The sequence below is a fragment of the Myxocyprinus asiaticus genome, chromosome 22 (genome assembly GCF_019703515.2).
Source record: "Myxocyprinus asiaticus isolate MX2 ecotype Aquarium Trade chromosome 22, UBuf_Myxa_2, whole genome shotgun sequence".
NCBI lineage: Eukaryota > Metazoa > Chordata > Actinopteri > Cypriniformes > Catostomidae > Myxocyprinus > Myxocyprinus asiaticus.
In genome coordinates, this window is record NC_059365.1 from 12,194,099 (window position 1) to 12,210,321 (window position 16,223).

At 37.0% G+C, this 16,223-nt stretch overlaps 1 protein-coding gene across 1 annotated transcript; it reads left to right on the forward strand.

Moving 5' to 3' along the window:
* Positions 1–1,357: 1,357 nt before the first annotated feature.
* LOC127412945 (D(1) dopamine receptor) lies at positions 1,358–5,739 on the forward strand. Its single transcript, XM_051649678.1, has 2 exons — positions 1,358–1,971; positions 2,234–5,739. The coding sequence occupies exon 2, from the start codon at positions 2,392–2,394 to the stop codon at positions 3,493–3,495; it is 1,104 nt and encodes a 367-aa protein (XP_051505638.1). The 5' UTR covers positions 1,358–1,971; positions 2,234–2,391; the 3' UTR covers positions 3,496–5,739.
* Positions 5,740–16,223: the final 10,484 nt, after the last annotated feature.

A 16,223-nucleotide genomic window follows, 5' to 3' on the forward strand; every position in this document is an offset into this window, starting at 1 on the left:
CGACCTGCTGAATCCTACTTGCTTAATCTCAGTAACCATCCTGTTATCTGACACTTTCACTCATTGATTAAAGTAATCATGGCTGACTGTGAATACAATGGCATCTGAAACTGAAAACTATTGCTGCTAGGTGTCAGTGTAAGTCCAAGATGACACAAAGACAAAAGTTACTGAATGCAACTTTAAGGCTTAATAGTAAAATTGTTCATTAATGTGCATAAATGCTTATAAAACTTTCTCGACTCTCAACTGTGCACATACAATTAAAAAGTGCTGTTACTTTTTAAAGGAGAGAATGGGATATTTATTGAAATGTACTGATTTTTCAATGCATTGCTGGCTATCAAACTCACTTTCAAAGCACTGCAATATGCAAATTGTTGAATACTAAGAGATTAGACACTTTAGCCTATTCTAGCTCTAATAGATGTCTTTACTTTCAATGACTTTGAATAATCAAGCAATATTCATCTGTTATATAAGGTGTTGATGACTTCAGCAATCAGTTCAATCTAATGTTTGCTCATTTAAAACTGTGCTGCATCACACACACACCAAAACTAGTGGAGGGAATGACTTGCCCAATGTGTTGTCTTCATTATCCCCACAGTTTCACTAAATTACAGGTTTGAGCATTTCAAGAGGAGAGCTAATTCAAGGTTTTTTTTTTTTTTTTTTTTTATTTATCCTAAGGCTTCCATTGAGTACTTTCCACATAAAACATTTGACACAACTGGATATCAAATGAAGACTGTAAAAAAAAAAAAAAAAAAAAAAAAATTAAATATATATATATATATATATATATATATATATATATATATATATATATATATATATATATATATATATATATATATAAATTTTTTTTTTTACATTTCAGTATCAAGACTCCCCATTAGGTGGCCTCATCGACTTGATTTACAGTAGGCTAGTGTCTGACAATTCAAAATATGTGTGTTATTTGACATATCTCCTTCTTAAAATACATTATACTATACACTACGTGGTTACGTGTATATTGTTAGTGAGAATCCTACCTGCGTTCAGGTTAATGAATTGTGAATTTACATTGTAACCTAGCTACACTGAAGAGAAAGCAACATAGAATTAGCATGATGGCAATAATTCGGCAGATTATCACATTTAATCGTGTAATTAATAGCCTTACCATTCAAAATAAATCATGAAAAAACGGATCATTCAGATAGTTCAGTTTTGAGCACATCACGCACGTGCAATGATTGAGCACTCCAGACTGACCCCGAGTTGGTGTTTTTTTTTTTTTTTTTTTTTTTTTTTTTTTTACTTTTTTCTTTTTTTCCAGCATCGATTCTAAGATTGAATGACTCGCTGCTGGTGTAATTTTTCGCGAAAACCCCTCATATCTATTTGAGGTTTGTCATGTCACCTGGTGTGGATCTCTTCAAACTAGCCCCGCGCGCGCAGCCAGCAAACGATGCGCATTCGTCGCGTGGAGTTCTTGCTGCGATCATATCAACACTCGTGCATCCTGAAGGAATAACTCCGTATAACCGACAAGCCGAAGAAGATTCATTCACGTGCAAATAACCCGAGGAGGGCACTAAACAAAACTGTATATGGATTGATTCATTAAGTTTTTCTTTGTTCTTTTAATGAATCGTTTCGCGTTTTTTCCATGGGACGGGATGGCACAAATTTCCAATTGAGCAATATTTTTGTATTGCTAGTAGTATTTAGTATTTTTTGTAGTAGTTATATAGTAGTATCTAACATTTGTTAGGTGATGTCAACAACTGTTTATTTACAGTGTTCACAGCGAGGTAAAAACGTCTTTGTTATAGCAGTTCCGTGTATTTATTCTCTTAGCATTAGATTTGTCCCTTGTTTTTAAGACAAAAATGCAGAAACAGGTTTAGGGGTGCTTGAATCCACGACCCTCTTATTGCATAAGGACATCACCCGAAATTATAAGGGAATGCTAATTGGGTGAGTAAAAACTGTAGTTATGCAAAGTGACTGTAGTTATGCACTGACCTTATTTGTATTGTTTTGACAGATGCCAGGATCACTAACAATGTCATCATGACTATTTTTATGTTTCTATGATAGTATTATGTCTCAAACCTCGACCGGTAGCCAGTGTAACTGAACTGAACTAAAGGACTTTGATCCTTTATAAAACATGAATTGAGGGTATTTTGTTTTGCAATTGAACCACTAACTCGAAGCATGAAACCATGATCTACAGAGGTACCTGTGGTAAGAAGAAACCATGATCTACATGACCTGAGGTCTGACGGACTCTAGATTCACTAGATGGGGTGTTCAACCAGTGACAACACCTCCAAAGCATTTTTTCTTTCTTAGTGGACATCCATTTCTCATGACGCTCATTTGACCCACAAAATGGCAGTAGTGAATTTGAACTTGACAACCGTTATTGACAGTGGTTTGATAGAAAGTGACCAATCAACACGAGTTCTCACCGGTTGCTTTCTTTCCATCCTAATTCTGTCCACCTTACTGGGGAACACATTGGTTTGTGCAGCTGTCACAAAGTTCCGACACCTGCGCTCGAAAGTCACCAACTTTTTTGTCATCTCGCTGGCGGTGTCAGACCTGCTAGTGGCCATTCTGGTCATGCCCTGGAAGGCTGTGACAGAGGTAGCTGGCTTCTGGCCCTTTGGTTCATTCTGTGACATTTGGGTAGCTTTTGACATCATGTGCTCCACAGCTTCCATCCTGAACCTCTGCATTATCAGCGTGGACCGATACTGGGCCATTTCCAGCCCTTTTCGCTATGAGAGAAAAATGACTCCCAGGGTGGCCTTTGTGATGATTAGTGTGGCTTGGACATTGTCTGTGCTCATCTCCTTCATCCCAGTGCAGCTGAAATGGCACAAGGCTCAGCCAATGAGCTTCCCCGAGGTCAACACTTCACACGGCACCCTGCTGATGGATAACTGTGACTCTAGCCTCAACAGAACATATGCCATTTCCTCCTCTCTCATCAGCTTCTACATTCCCGTTGCCATCATGATTGTGACATACACTCAGATTTACAGAATCGCCCGCAAACAGATCAGAAGGATCTCAGCTCTGGAAAGAGCCGCAGAGAGTGCGAAGATTCGCCATGACAGCATGGGCAGCAGCTCCAACATGGATTCTGAGAGCTCCTTCAAACTGTCATTCAAAAGGGAAACGAAAGTTCTAAAAACTCTGTCTGTTATAATGGGGGTATTTGTTTGCTGCTGGTTGCCCTTTTTTATCCTGAACTGCATGGTGCCATTTTGTAAGCACAGTCTGGCCAATGGTGACACCCATCTCACCTGCATCAGTCCAAAAACATTTGATATTTTTGTCTGGTTTGGATGGGCAAATTCTTCTCTTAACCCAATCATATATGCATTTAATGCAGACTTTCGCAGAGCTTTTGCTATCCTACTGGGGTGCCAAAGACTCTGCCCAGGAAGCAATAGCATTGAGACACTTAGCCTAAACAAAAACTGAAGAACATTGTACTTCTCTACGTTAGATCAAACCTAAGCCTTAGGGAACTCTCAATGTGTGGACAGATTGGCTACAGTACGTGAGCCTGTGTCACACCAATCCTTTGCAAAGGAAGGCTGGTAGAAATCATGAGGAAAAAGATTTGGAATTAAGGTCTCTGGGAAGAAAGCCCTCTTGCTGTGCTGGAGAGCAAGGACAGCGGCTCTGATGTTCCTAAAGCAAGGCTAATCTCAATAAAAGCTATACTTCCCCAAAGAATGAGGCAGTGGTGACATGCATGTTCCCAGTGGCCTGCAGGCTTTCAGTTATTGAAGCCACAAGTGACTTGCATTAATTAGGCAAGCAATTATTTTATGTCCTTAGAAAAGAAATGTGAAGCAAAGAATGATTATTTAATATACAGATGTTTGAAGAAACTGTAAAATAATGATGTATGTGAAGCTGATCTTCTGGGCAAAACTGCAATTCAATGGAACAAATGTTGTCTGTTATTACTGTAAATGACAGAGTGGAGAATGTGTTTTTAGAGGAATATTCTGGGTTTAATACAAGTTAAGCTCAATTGACAGCATTTGTGTCATAATGTTGATTATCAGAAAAAATCATTCAGATAAAAAAAAAAATTAAAAAAAAGCAATTACAATAGAAGTAAATGGGTCAATTTTCTGGAGGGTTTAAAGGCAGAAATGTGAAGCTTATCATTTTATTAAAGCACATACATTAAATATTCTGTTAAAACTGTATTGTTTGAGCTGTAAAGTTGTTTAAATCTACATTTAGGGTTTACGGCGTTACGTTGTTGTAAAATTGAATATAACTTTACACAGAAAAGGTTAGTAAGCGATTTAATCACACTAAAATCATGTTAACATGCATATTTGTTTCGTCTTGTGGCTATAACTTTGTAACAGTGAGTATTTTACCGTTTACAGATTGGCCCCATTCACTTCCATTGTAAGTGCCTCACTGGAACACAGATTTGTGCTTTTTTTAAAGGAGGGACAAGTCGAAATTACTTAATCAACATTATGCCACAAATGCTGTCGATTGATGTCAACTTGTACTGAACCCTGAATATTCCTTTAATGTATTCTAATTCCATCAATATTTTAAATATTACTGAATTATGGACAATTTCAGCCATTTTCAGTCAAATTCAGTGTAATCAGAATCTAGTACACCACTGTTTAAAAAACATCTATCCTCATCCTCTCCACTCACATTACATTTCCTTTACATCTTGCCTTATTCATGAGACTTTGCTATTTATTAATTTTTTTTCCAAAACAGGAGGGCAGATGGTCAGTCATGAGATGGCCATCCCATTATTGGCATAGTGAACATGCATATTGTTTTCTGGTACTTATTCTCTTCAGAGCCTCTGATCCATTATTAAACTGTGAAAGCTAAACACTAAGACTAAGAGAACAGATGGTCATAGAATAAAAATGCAGATGTGGCAGTGAGCAATGAAGTCTCAGTTACAGTTAACGAGTAATAGTTCTGTTGTTGTTGAGATTGTAATTATGTTCTAAATCAGTCTGGGATCCTCAGCGGCAGTACAAATAACACTGGATTGATACTGTGTTAGTGGATGTGATGCAATGTGGTAATGTGGAAAATTATACATTGCACACAAGAGCAACATGGATGAGAACCGCAGAAAGTCTGCAGCAAATTGAATGTAATTAATTATGATGAGTCTGTAAAGTCTAATTATGTTATGATCAGTTTATGGTATTTCTTTGGCAGAGATTTGTCATGATTTCACAACACTACTTGGTGCAGTTGCTTGTATTTACACCGTACATACTGTTGTGGTGTTTAGAAAGACTAAATATGTGGTTTACCAATTCAGTGTTGAAGTAGAATTCATAATCATATCATAATCATATTTAAAGCTGAAGTGTGTAATTTTTTCAAGGTTAAAATGCTATACCAGCTTAATATGCAGAGAGCACTATAAACAAGTAATTTGCCCAAAAAGCATAAACACTGGCTCTGTGGTTCAACTTTGGTTCAAACAATGGTGCAAGTTTGGGGCGGGAGTATCTGTTTGACCAACAAATGGCAGATGGGACGAGTGTTCAGAAAACCTGTTAGAAAACTGTCATTATTTTTGCAATTCCATTTGGTGATTCAAGTGGCACAAAAATTACACATTCTCCTTTAACTAAAAATGTACATCTTATGAGAAAGTGAGTATGTGCAAACATCAGGATTCAAAGTGTTAAAGTTCATTCTATTGGCTTTTAGTGAATTAAAATGTGTGTTCATTTTCTCCTTGTGATCATTATATGTGTTTGGCTCTCAGCTTCAACCTACAGAAAGCGGGATTTCTCTATCAGTGTCAGAGCTTTCTGTCTTGACAATTCATACAAATATCTCTGGATTCATAATTCCCCGGGACTCATGCACATATTCTTCCAATGATAAAACTTGAAAAGGAAACAATAACGGGCAGGAGGAATTGCCTCTCAACCTCTTAAAGTTGTATTTGTTACCGTCAAGCTGTCTTGACACAGTACAAAGTTGGCATAAATAGAGATAATAAGCTCAAGCCCGGCTCAGAGCAACCGGGCAATCAAATTGTTTTTGTTTGACAGCCTCTACGAATGTGTAAGAGCCAACCTCTCTCAGCAGGGCCCTCAAAGCTGACATTATCACTCAGTGTCACACAGCCTCAAATTCCAAATTCTCAGATAAGACACAATAGGAAGCATATTGGATGAGTTATTAAACAGGAGACGCTGTGCTTAAGATCCAGAAACAGCAGTGCATGAGTCATCACTGTCATTTGATGCAATACTCTATGTTGTGTTCGGTCCATGTCAGCAGACAGGAAACAGTGGGGACACTGTGTAATTAGTCTAATGAAGAGCATTAATACATGCATGTGCAGATGTAATGGACAGATACCAGTGGAAATTAGATTTACCAAACCATCTCAAAATAATGTCAGATGTCAAACTATCAAAGCAAACTTTGTTTCTCTTCTACAACCATGTAATGTTCAGTTAAACTGTGGCCCCAAAAAGTACTTGGACAGAAAAATGTAATGTCATTGCATTGTGAACAAAATATCAAATCAAGTGGTATCTGCAAACAAATTATTCCAGATCTTTTGTCAGAACTAATTTTACTTTTCTAAGCCATATTTTAACCAAGTTGTACCAATTACATTTAAGGGGATGTATGAAGTCAGTTCTCCTCCAGTTCACATGTGTGTCCTAGCAGAGTAACCACAAGTGTAGTTCCTTAGATTGGCTATGGATATGTTCCACTAATGGTTGACAACCAGAAAATGTCTAAATACTTTTTGTCTTAATTTTGAACAGTATACATTTTGTTTTAGAATTGAAACCTAACAAAGTTATTTTTGTAAATTGTTTTGCTATCTTTAAAATAAAAGCCATTTGGTTTGATATTTTGTTATCTAAATGCCATGACATTCATAATTTTTTAAGTGTGGCTTAAGTGTCCAAATAATCATTTTGGACACTGTAGTAGTCTTTAAAGGGATAGTTCACCCAAAAAAGAAAATTCTCTCATCATTCACTCAACCTCATGCCATCCCAGATGTGTTTGACTTTGCAATATGATAGATGTGGGTGAGAAACAGCTCAATATTTAAGTCCTTTTTTACTATAAAACGCCACTTTCACATTCTTGTGAAATTCACATTCATTCACATTTTGAAAGTGAAAGTGGAGATTTATGGTAAAAAAGGACTTAAATATTAATCTGTTTCTTGCCCACACCTATCATATTGCTTCTAAAGATATGGATTTAACCACTGGAGCTGTATAGATTACTTTTATGTGGCCTTTATGTGAGTTTTGGTGCTTCAAATATCTGGTCACTTGCATTATAAGGACCAATAGAGCTGAAATATTCTTCTAAAAATCTTGGTTTGTGTTCTGCAAAAGAAAGAAAGCCATAGATGGCATGATGTTGCTCAAATGATGAGAGAAGTTTCATTTTTGGGTGAACTATCCCTTTAAAAGTAATTGGCTAATAGTGACCACAGAGAGACAGGAAGGGTCCCCTTTAAGAAAGACTTGCATAACTGATCTATTACAGCAATTTTACAATGTCGGTTTTGGGCAAAATGCAGCAGAGCCATATTTGTGCTTCACTATGCCATCGGGGACTGCCCCAGAGCTGGCATATACCATTGAAAAAAATTTAAGAAATTAGAATGTCCACATTCTCTGCTGCATGCAAAGCCCGGGCATGAAAGGAAAATGATGGAAGTGCAATCAACCCTTTTAGATTAATTCTTTTTCCTTCTCATTTAAAATGTATAGGCTAAATCTCAACTGAAATTGAAACGTATTTCCAGAACTAATGCATTTCTAATAGTTCGCATACAGCTGCTGTTATAGATTAGTAATAAAGGGTCAGGAACTGCGAGGGACGCAGTGGTTATGCATAACCAGATCCTCATGTCGACCGACAGCGCTGCACGTTCGATGTGATAGGGTACGGTGACTGCTGTACATGCCGATGTCTTAATGTTACTGCACGAGTGAGCGATGTCTTTCTTTTTGCATAGCCGTTTAACTTGTTTGTGATGCTGTCACTCAACCTTCAGAGAGTTCCCTCGGCTTTTTTACTGTACATGAGCTAGGGCTGCACAATTATGACAAAAAAAATCCTATTTGATGATAATTTCCCTTGATATTTTAATTGTGATTAATTTCAATTAATACAATTTATAATAAAATACTCATTTGAACTGCATGCCATATTCTTTATGTAGGCTACACATTCAAAATTACCAGAGAACTTTGTTCTTGAATTACAACATAGGTAGACCTACATAGATTGCTATAATTGACAATTTTCATTAGTTAATTCTGGCAGCTGCAATTGTAATCTCAATTGTAAAATTGAATATTTAATAGATTTAAGGAATAAAAACATCTCAGCTCTGTAGAACCATACAATGCAGGGGAATGGTGACCAGAACTTTGAAGCTCCATAAATCACATAAAGGCAGCATTAAAGTAATCCATATTACTCCAGTGGTTAAATCCATGTCTTCAGAAGTGATATGATAGGTTTGAGTGAGAAACAGATCACTTTTAAGTCCTTTTTTTTACTATTAATTCTCCTCCCTGCCCAGTAGGTGGCGATATGCATGAAGAATGTGAATCACCAAAAACAAAAGAAGAACTCTTAGGAGAGAACATTTATAGTAAAAAATGACTTTAATATTGATCTGTTTCGCACCCACACCTATCTTATCACTTCTGAACATATGGATTTAACCAGTGGAGTCATATGGACTATTTTTATGCTGCCTTTATGTTCTTTTTGGAGCTTCAAAGTTCTGGTCATCATTAACTTGTATTGAATGTACCAATAGTGCTGGGACATTTTTCTAAAAATCTTTGTTTGTGTTCAGTAGAAGAAAGAAAGTCATACACATCTGGGATGGCATGAGAGTGAGTAAATGGTGAGAGAATTTAATTTTTAGGTGAACTATCCCTTTATTTGTGAAGCCCTATAAGGAGTGTTGAATTTGTAAGTCGGAAAAAGGGATCTACCAGCGCCTGGCATTACCCAACCTTTTTTCAGCATAAAGATGGGTGGGTGCAGCATTTTGAGAGCAAAAACGCATTGTACCACTAAAATAAATCTCTTTCTATTAATCCATTCTAATCCTTGCAGTCCAATCACATGTCAGGCCCAAATGCTGCACCTACTTTGCCAAAAGAAGCCCGTTAGGGGTGGGGCTTTGTAGCGATGATCATTCTTCTCCAAAATAAAAACATGTTTGATTTGCGTTTGCAGGATTATGCAAAATCGATTGACAAAAGACAACAGATGTATAAACTGTAGTGACAATGATTGAAAAAGGGCCAGTGAGCCTAGAAAAAAAAAAAACTCCACTTCAGGGTACACATGCTGTCACAGGTCTGATTGTATTACATGGCTTATTAGTAACAGCTATCTTTCCACATAATGGTGGGGAATTTGATTTATAGTAATTTTTATTTCATTCACTGATTCGTTCAGTGACCATTTCTGGAGATTGCATATTTACACCAGTAGGTGGCAACAAAGGAGTGTCTTTTAGATCACAAGTGAGTCATTCAATCATTAACTCAACTAATTCGTTAAAGAAATAGAATCGTTCAATGGAAGTAAATGAAAATGATTTGTTCACTTCAAAGATTCACCACTAGTTTAAAACAGAGTATTGAAAGCAGTACAGAGATCAGTTATGTGTTAATTGTTGCTCGGCTAATGAAAATAATTCTAAATGAAGCCAAAGAAGGATCAACCGTTTTATGTTGCCAAGCATTTACACAGACAGACAGCTTTTCAGAAATGTCATGAACACAGACAAGCATAGTGATACAAACAGTGAAACATCCCAGTGCTGTTATATGATAAATCAGCACTCTTGAAATGCTGCTTATCTAACCAAAACTAATAGTAGATTTCTTAAATTAATTAACAGTATCCCTTGTTGAGCTGTGACCAATATGATACAGTTTCTGCCAGCAACATGTTAGAGAGAAATGTAAAATAAAGCCTTTCAAAAATAGGAATCGTGTTCCCATTGAAGGACAGAGTCAGGGGAAGCTGTGTCATGTTTGAATGGATGCAATGCTAATGCATTGCCCTGTAGGCCTGTTTTTGAAGTGAGGCCTGTCCAATCTGACTAATCTCATCACATCACTGCCATTCGCAGACAGATGCCCTCTATCAACAAAACAGGACACTCGGCTCGCACTGAGAGGATGAGAGACTGAAGGACTTAGGTAGATAAAAGTGAGGGAGAACATTTGTTTTCTTAGCATTCCCTCCTGAAAAACATGAATGCCTTGGCAAGAAATTGAAACTGAAGGTGCTAAATCCCAGATTGTAAAAGACAACATTACCTCTGGTGCCATTTGGATGGCATTCAAAAGAGGGGAGCACAATCAAGCATAACTGAGATACATGCTTTCTGCCAACATTTAGATTTCCAACAAGGGCATCCAGCTCTCAAATGATGATGAAGCACTTCCGTTGCATTGGGTTCACCTTAGCGGACACCTGAAATCCTGCTGCATGAGTCATACACACCACAAGACTGATTCAAATAACAAAGGAATACAAGAAAGCTGAAAACCATGGCAACTCAAGAAAAGATTTTACATGGTTATAGAGTTAAACGATCCCAAAGGACAGTAATATTAGCCACAGAAACAAGCTGTGCAAATATTTCAGCATCCAAAAACCCAGACTTGAATAATATTGTACTGGTGCCCTTGTGTAAGTACCTCTCTACATAACCCAGATTTACAATGGAAGCAGCAAATAGCAGGCTAAATATGGCCCTGTTGGGAAAATGCTTGTGTCAGATGGGTTCCTGGGAGCAAGCCGACCCCCTCTGAATAGTCAAATAAACCGCAGCTGTGTAGGGTCCAAGTTGCTCTTTTTGCATCCTGAATATTTCATATGCAATGTATTTCAGAAAATATGGCTGCAATGGCATCATGAACAAGAGCTTTTAATCTCTCAGTTTGGCAAACAGAACAGTTTGCCCTGAATGCCATGCCAGGGTTATTTGAGTAAACCTAGTCAATAAAAATGCACTATTTACACACTGAATGCATTTGTGACCTTCTCGGATGTGGTGTTGAATGTATGCTGTGGTACAGAATAATGAATGCAGGACTTTTTGTACTGTGCTAAGAAGCATTTTAAGAATTTACAGCATGAAATACTGCAAAAACAAAGTTTTAGGTTAAAATGTATATGAATCTATCAGGAAAAGTATATTTATTTACAGTAAATGTTCACCATTTCAACCAAATTTTTTAACCAATTTTAAATACCCTTTTTTTTTCAATTCGCATAGACAGTCCTACAGTGCTACAAACGAAGATATAAAAGTACATTTATTCTATAGTCTCTCAATTCATATGAGGTCTTAAACTAGATGTATTATACTGTAATTGTACAAGGATTATGGTGCGTTCAGTGTTCAGCGTTTAGTGCCATGATTCTTAAATTGACACACCCTCAACTCAGAAAGTCTGGGCTTAAAGAAAATCCAGAGTTTCCCACTCGTAATTATGACTTTGTAGTGGCGTTCACGTGCACTTAACTTGTAAATATGATCATTCCAACATGACTTGAACCAAGGGTGTAGATTTGGCTTGAACATTGGGGTTTGCAGCGTGAAGCATTTACCCATGTTTCCATTGGTATAAATATTAGCTTGCTTGTTTTGATTATACCCCCCCCAGAATCTATGCCCCTGATTTGAATGCACCATTAGAAACATGGTTTAAATGAGTTAAAGATTAAGTATAGCATGTCACACAATGTCAACTGACATTTGCTGATTATTTGGAGCATTACTTTATGCAAGTGCACTTAAAATTTAATTGGCAATAGCAATGTTATTCCAAAATTAACACTAACCTAAATTTTATCATCTTCTCTGTTCTGATATTATGTACAGAGGCCTAACCTTATTTAAAAGAGCTGTTGAAGCCATTAGGACTTGTAACATTGATGAAGTATTCTGCAAACTACTGCTTCCAACATTGTGGCCCTCAGAGACACTTTGGAACCATTTTGCAAGCTAAGAAACACAATTTTTGTGAAAGCCCGTGTTTGATGAATAGGATGGGGAGTTGCTGTCTCTTAACATGTCACATGTGCCCCACAGTTCAATGTAAAAATTGATGACTCTCTAAAAATAAGAAGCAACCACAACAGCTTCCAGAAAAAGAAAGAGGAAAAAATCTCTAAAAAGAAAACTGAAAATGGCTTCATGAATTCCCCCCACACCGAATGTGAGAGTAAAGCAACCTTTCAGGACATACAATTTAACCCTCACGCACTGTTCATCATTAAATCACGTTCCAGTAAAATAAAGAAAAATGTATTTAAAAAAATATAAACCAGATGAAATTACAAGTATAAACACTAAATGGGTGCAGAGAGCTACTTATTCATCCCTGGTTGAAAAGAAGATGATTTCTAGATTTTGCCACAATGTTTGCATGTAGATATATACATTTGCAATTGAAATTATTCAACCCCCCCCCCCCAAGACAGTAAGGATTTACAAAAGTAAGCTTTTCTAATGATCCAGAATTTTTTAACTTTACATCTATATCAGTTGAGTGACACATTCAAAGTCATAGTGTGAATATATAACCTAATATTTGTAAATAGCAGGATTTTTTAAAATACAGCCATGTCATAATTATTCAACCCCTATTGCATGGAGCTGTTTCTTAAATATGTATGGCTACACAAGTAATTGTTTTAAAACAAAATTAAGTCATCAATCTGCAGTGGCACTTATTTAAGTTTTAACATTTAAGTTTAGTGTTGTAAGAAAAATTTTATTTCTATGCAAAAAATACAATTAAGAATAAGATGTCTCAAAAGCTAATAGAGGAGATTATTTCATTACACAAGAAAGGTCATGGCTAAAAGTACATTTCCAAGGCACTTCAATTTCCAATAGACAAAGTTAACAGCACCATTCATGCATTTTTTAAATATGGTACAACAGCAACCTTCTTGGGGTGTGGAAGAAAGCAAAACTTCACCAAGGGAAATGTTGACTTGAATATTCAAGTAGTAATTAGAAAAGACCTGTGGTTTCCTGGAAGAAGGTTTTATAGATGTATGACACTAAACTGAAAATGAGTTTTAGCAGTACATCTGGAGTAAGATGACAAGGTGATGACAAGAACGACACCATCCCCACAGTCAAGCATGGAGGTGGGTCAGTCCTGTTATGGGGGTGTTTTGCGGCTGCCTGAAATGGCTATCCTGACTATGTGACTGACACCATGGATTCTTTCAGGTATCAGGCCATTTTGGCATGAAAAATTTGATAAATTGAAATTGTAAATTGAAGCTCGGTGATCACTAGACTTTCCAGCAAGACAATAACACCAAGGATACATCCAAGTTGTCCAAAATCTGGTTCGGGGATAGGTCGTGGAATGTCCTTAAATGGCCCTTTTTTATTTTTTAAATTTTTTTATTTTATTTAAATAGCAAGTTAGATTATTATGTTATAGCTTATTAACTTATTTTCAATAATTGAAGTAATCTTGAGACCACTTGGAAGTTTTCTGAGGCCCCCTAGTGGGCCCTGACCCCTGGTTGAGAACCACTGGGCTAATATACAGAAATATACTGAATGAATCTATTTGGTGAATGAATTCAAAAGACCCAGAATCTTGTGCCCCCCTCAACAGGAGTTGAAACCCCTGCTATAACACATTTTATTTGTTTTTAATGGTAGTGATTTAGAATAGCATTTACAGAAATGGCCACACGATTCTCCAAATATACATTTGATCAATCCCGTTTTATCCCACCAGAATTCAACCCTGATACACACATTCAAATCAAGGCGAGCAGAGGCTGTTCCCACAGTCATCATATTCAAAGTGCTGTACAAACACTGCCTCACAGAGAGGGGAAAAAAGCACTTTGTTATTCTGACCTTAAAACATACACAGCACACAGCCTTTGGGGCTGTATATTGTATACATTCCATCTCTTCTAAAAATAGTCCCAACCCAAAAGCTTTATCTCGAATTAAGGCAACAAAATGTTTCATTTATATAGATGACTTGCTCCTGGAGTGCTGAGGTATATTAAGGTACAACATTCACGGTTCACAGTCTAGGTTATTTCAAACTGTAATATTTTTAGTTCACTGACTTTTTTTCTTTTAGCACTTTTGCATTGCCAGTGAAATATTTATAATGGTCCCAACCTCCGAGCTAAGACCTTGCAACCTTGCACATACAAAGAAAGTCGCAGTACATGAGAATGCTTCCAGCCCAGAGATCAAAGTCAATGAAGCGCAAGCTCTCGTTCAGCACAACAATGTCCACACCATTGGTATCAGAAGACCATAACTGGGTTGTTCTACATCCTGTGATGGAGAATTGCAGGGATGCAGATATAACATTCTCAGACGGAAATAGCCATGGGGGAGAGCTGTTATCCAAAGTGTTGGACAGGGGGAGGTAGTCCTCACTCTATGTGATTGTCTTCAAATCTGCCTGACACATTTCTACCTAAGGGATACAAAAATCTTTCCCAACCTGAAGCATTTATATGAGTATTATTTAATGATCATTGCAATTGTGTTAAAATTGTTTAAAATGCAAATAGTCATTCCTTGCTTTTAACAAACATCAACATCACTTGTGTAACTAGACTGCTTTTAGACAAGCCTCATTCCCCAGCCGTTAAGAGCCTGAATAAAGTGACTGTTTCATAAAACACACCTGCTCAATGGCTTTGAAGGCAAGATAAAGGGACTTCCCATAATGACACCATCTGAAATAAAAACACTGAGTGTTTCATTCCAACCTCTGGAGTACTGGAGTCACCATCCGTTCAAACATGACTTCTTTTGTGTTGTGTTTCGACTGATACATGGATTACCTTGTTGTAAACATGACCTCCTCCACACACCTTTTTTTTTTTTTTCATCATATTGAGACAAACTGAACTGTGTGGTCTCTTTACATTGATGTAAATAAAGAGAGAAAACACCAGTACTGTAAATGAACTATAAATGTGCATATGCATTGTTCAAGAGACCTGGAGAATATAGAAACCTATTGCTGGAATATTGTCACTATATATCCTGTTCTTGTTCATTTATTAAGCTTAAAGGGCCTGAAAACATTTCATCATTCAATGTAACCCTCATCCAAATTCATACAGCCTCTCATTTTGAGCAAACATGTTTCTTCAAAGCTTAGTGAAGAGGAAAACACAAAGTCTGGAGTTTCTTTACATGCTCTACTAAGCAGAGAGATGCCTGAGCCACTGGTCATGTTGGCAGGTGTGTGGAGCTCAGCACAGGCATTAGTTGGCTTCTTTTGCTCCCCATCAGAGCCATTGTGCTCTTTGTCAATCATTTGCACACACCTTCGAACAATTACAGTGGTTTATTCCACCCCAGATGCACCTCACATATTCTCAGTAAACATCACAGGCAAACTGTTTGTTCCTCTGAAGATGGAAGTCGTATCTGTGTGTCAATAAATCAATGAGAGGTAGGAGAATTGTTCACAGACACAACCTTGAGGTATAAAAGCATTTTACAAGATTTAATTGCACGACATAAAATATACCCAGGAGTCGATCAGAAGTGGTACTATAGTATGTCTTTTCATTCATATTTCTTTAAGTGTCAGAAACAGTAATTACTTGTGCAAGTGGACAAAAGGGCTTTTTTCACTACCATAGTTAATGTTTTAAAAAGTTGCAAAAATATTTTACTGCAAGCTTACAAAAAATTATTTCATGTAGTTGGATTTTTTTGTTTTGTTATTTCATGTGCATTATAAATGTACTTCTGTCCCATTATTTTCTCAAAGAAAGTGCTACATCTAGTGGACATGGTAAAAACCAGAACTTGGCACCGCTGGATAATATCAGCATTATGTAGCCCTAAAATGTAATGTGCTTTTATGACACCAGATAGACAAAGACATATCTACCAATTAGATAAATAAAATAAATCTGTAAATGGCAGCAGTTACCCAGATAGCAACAAAGAGTGGGCCAAATCTGGCTTACTTTTGGTACTTCTGGTTTGGGTGGAATTGTAACACCTTTGTATGAAAAAACATTTGGCTGAAGTCTGCTGTGAGTCCCGGTCAACCAATAGAAACAAAGCAAAGGTAGGCATTTATTTGGCTAAACACTGGCTTGAG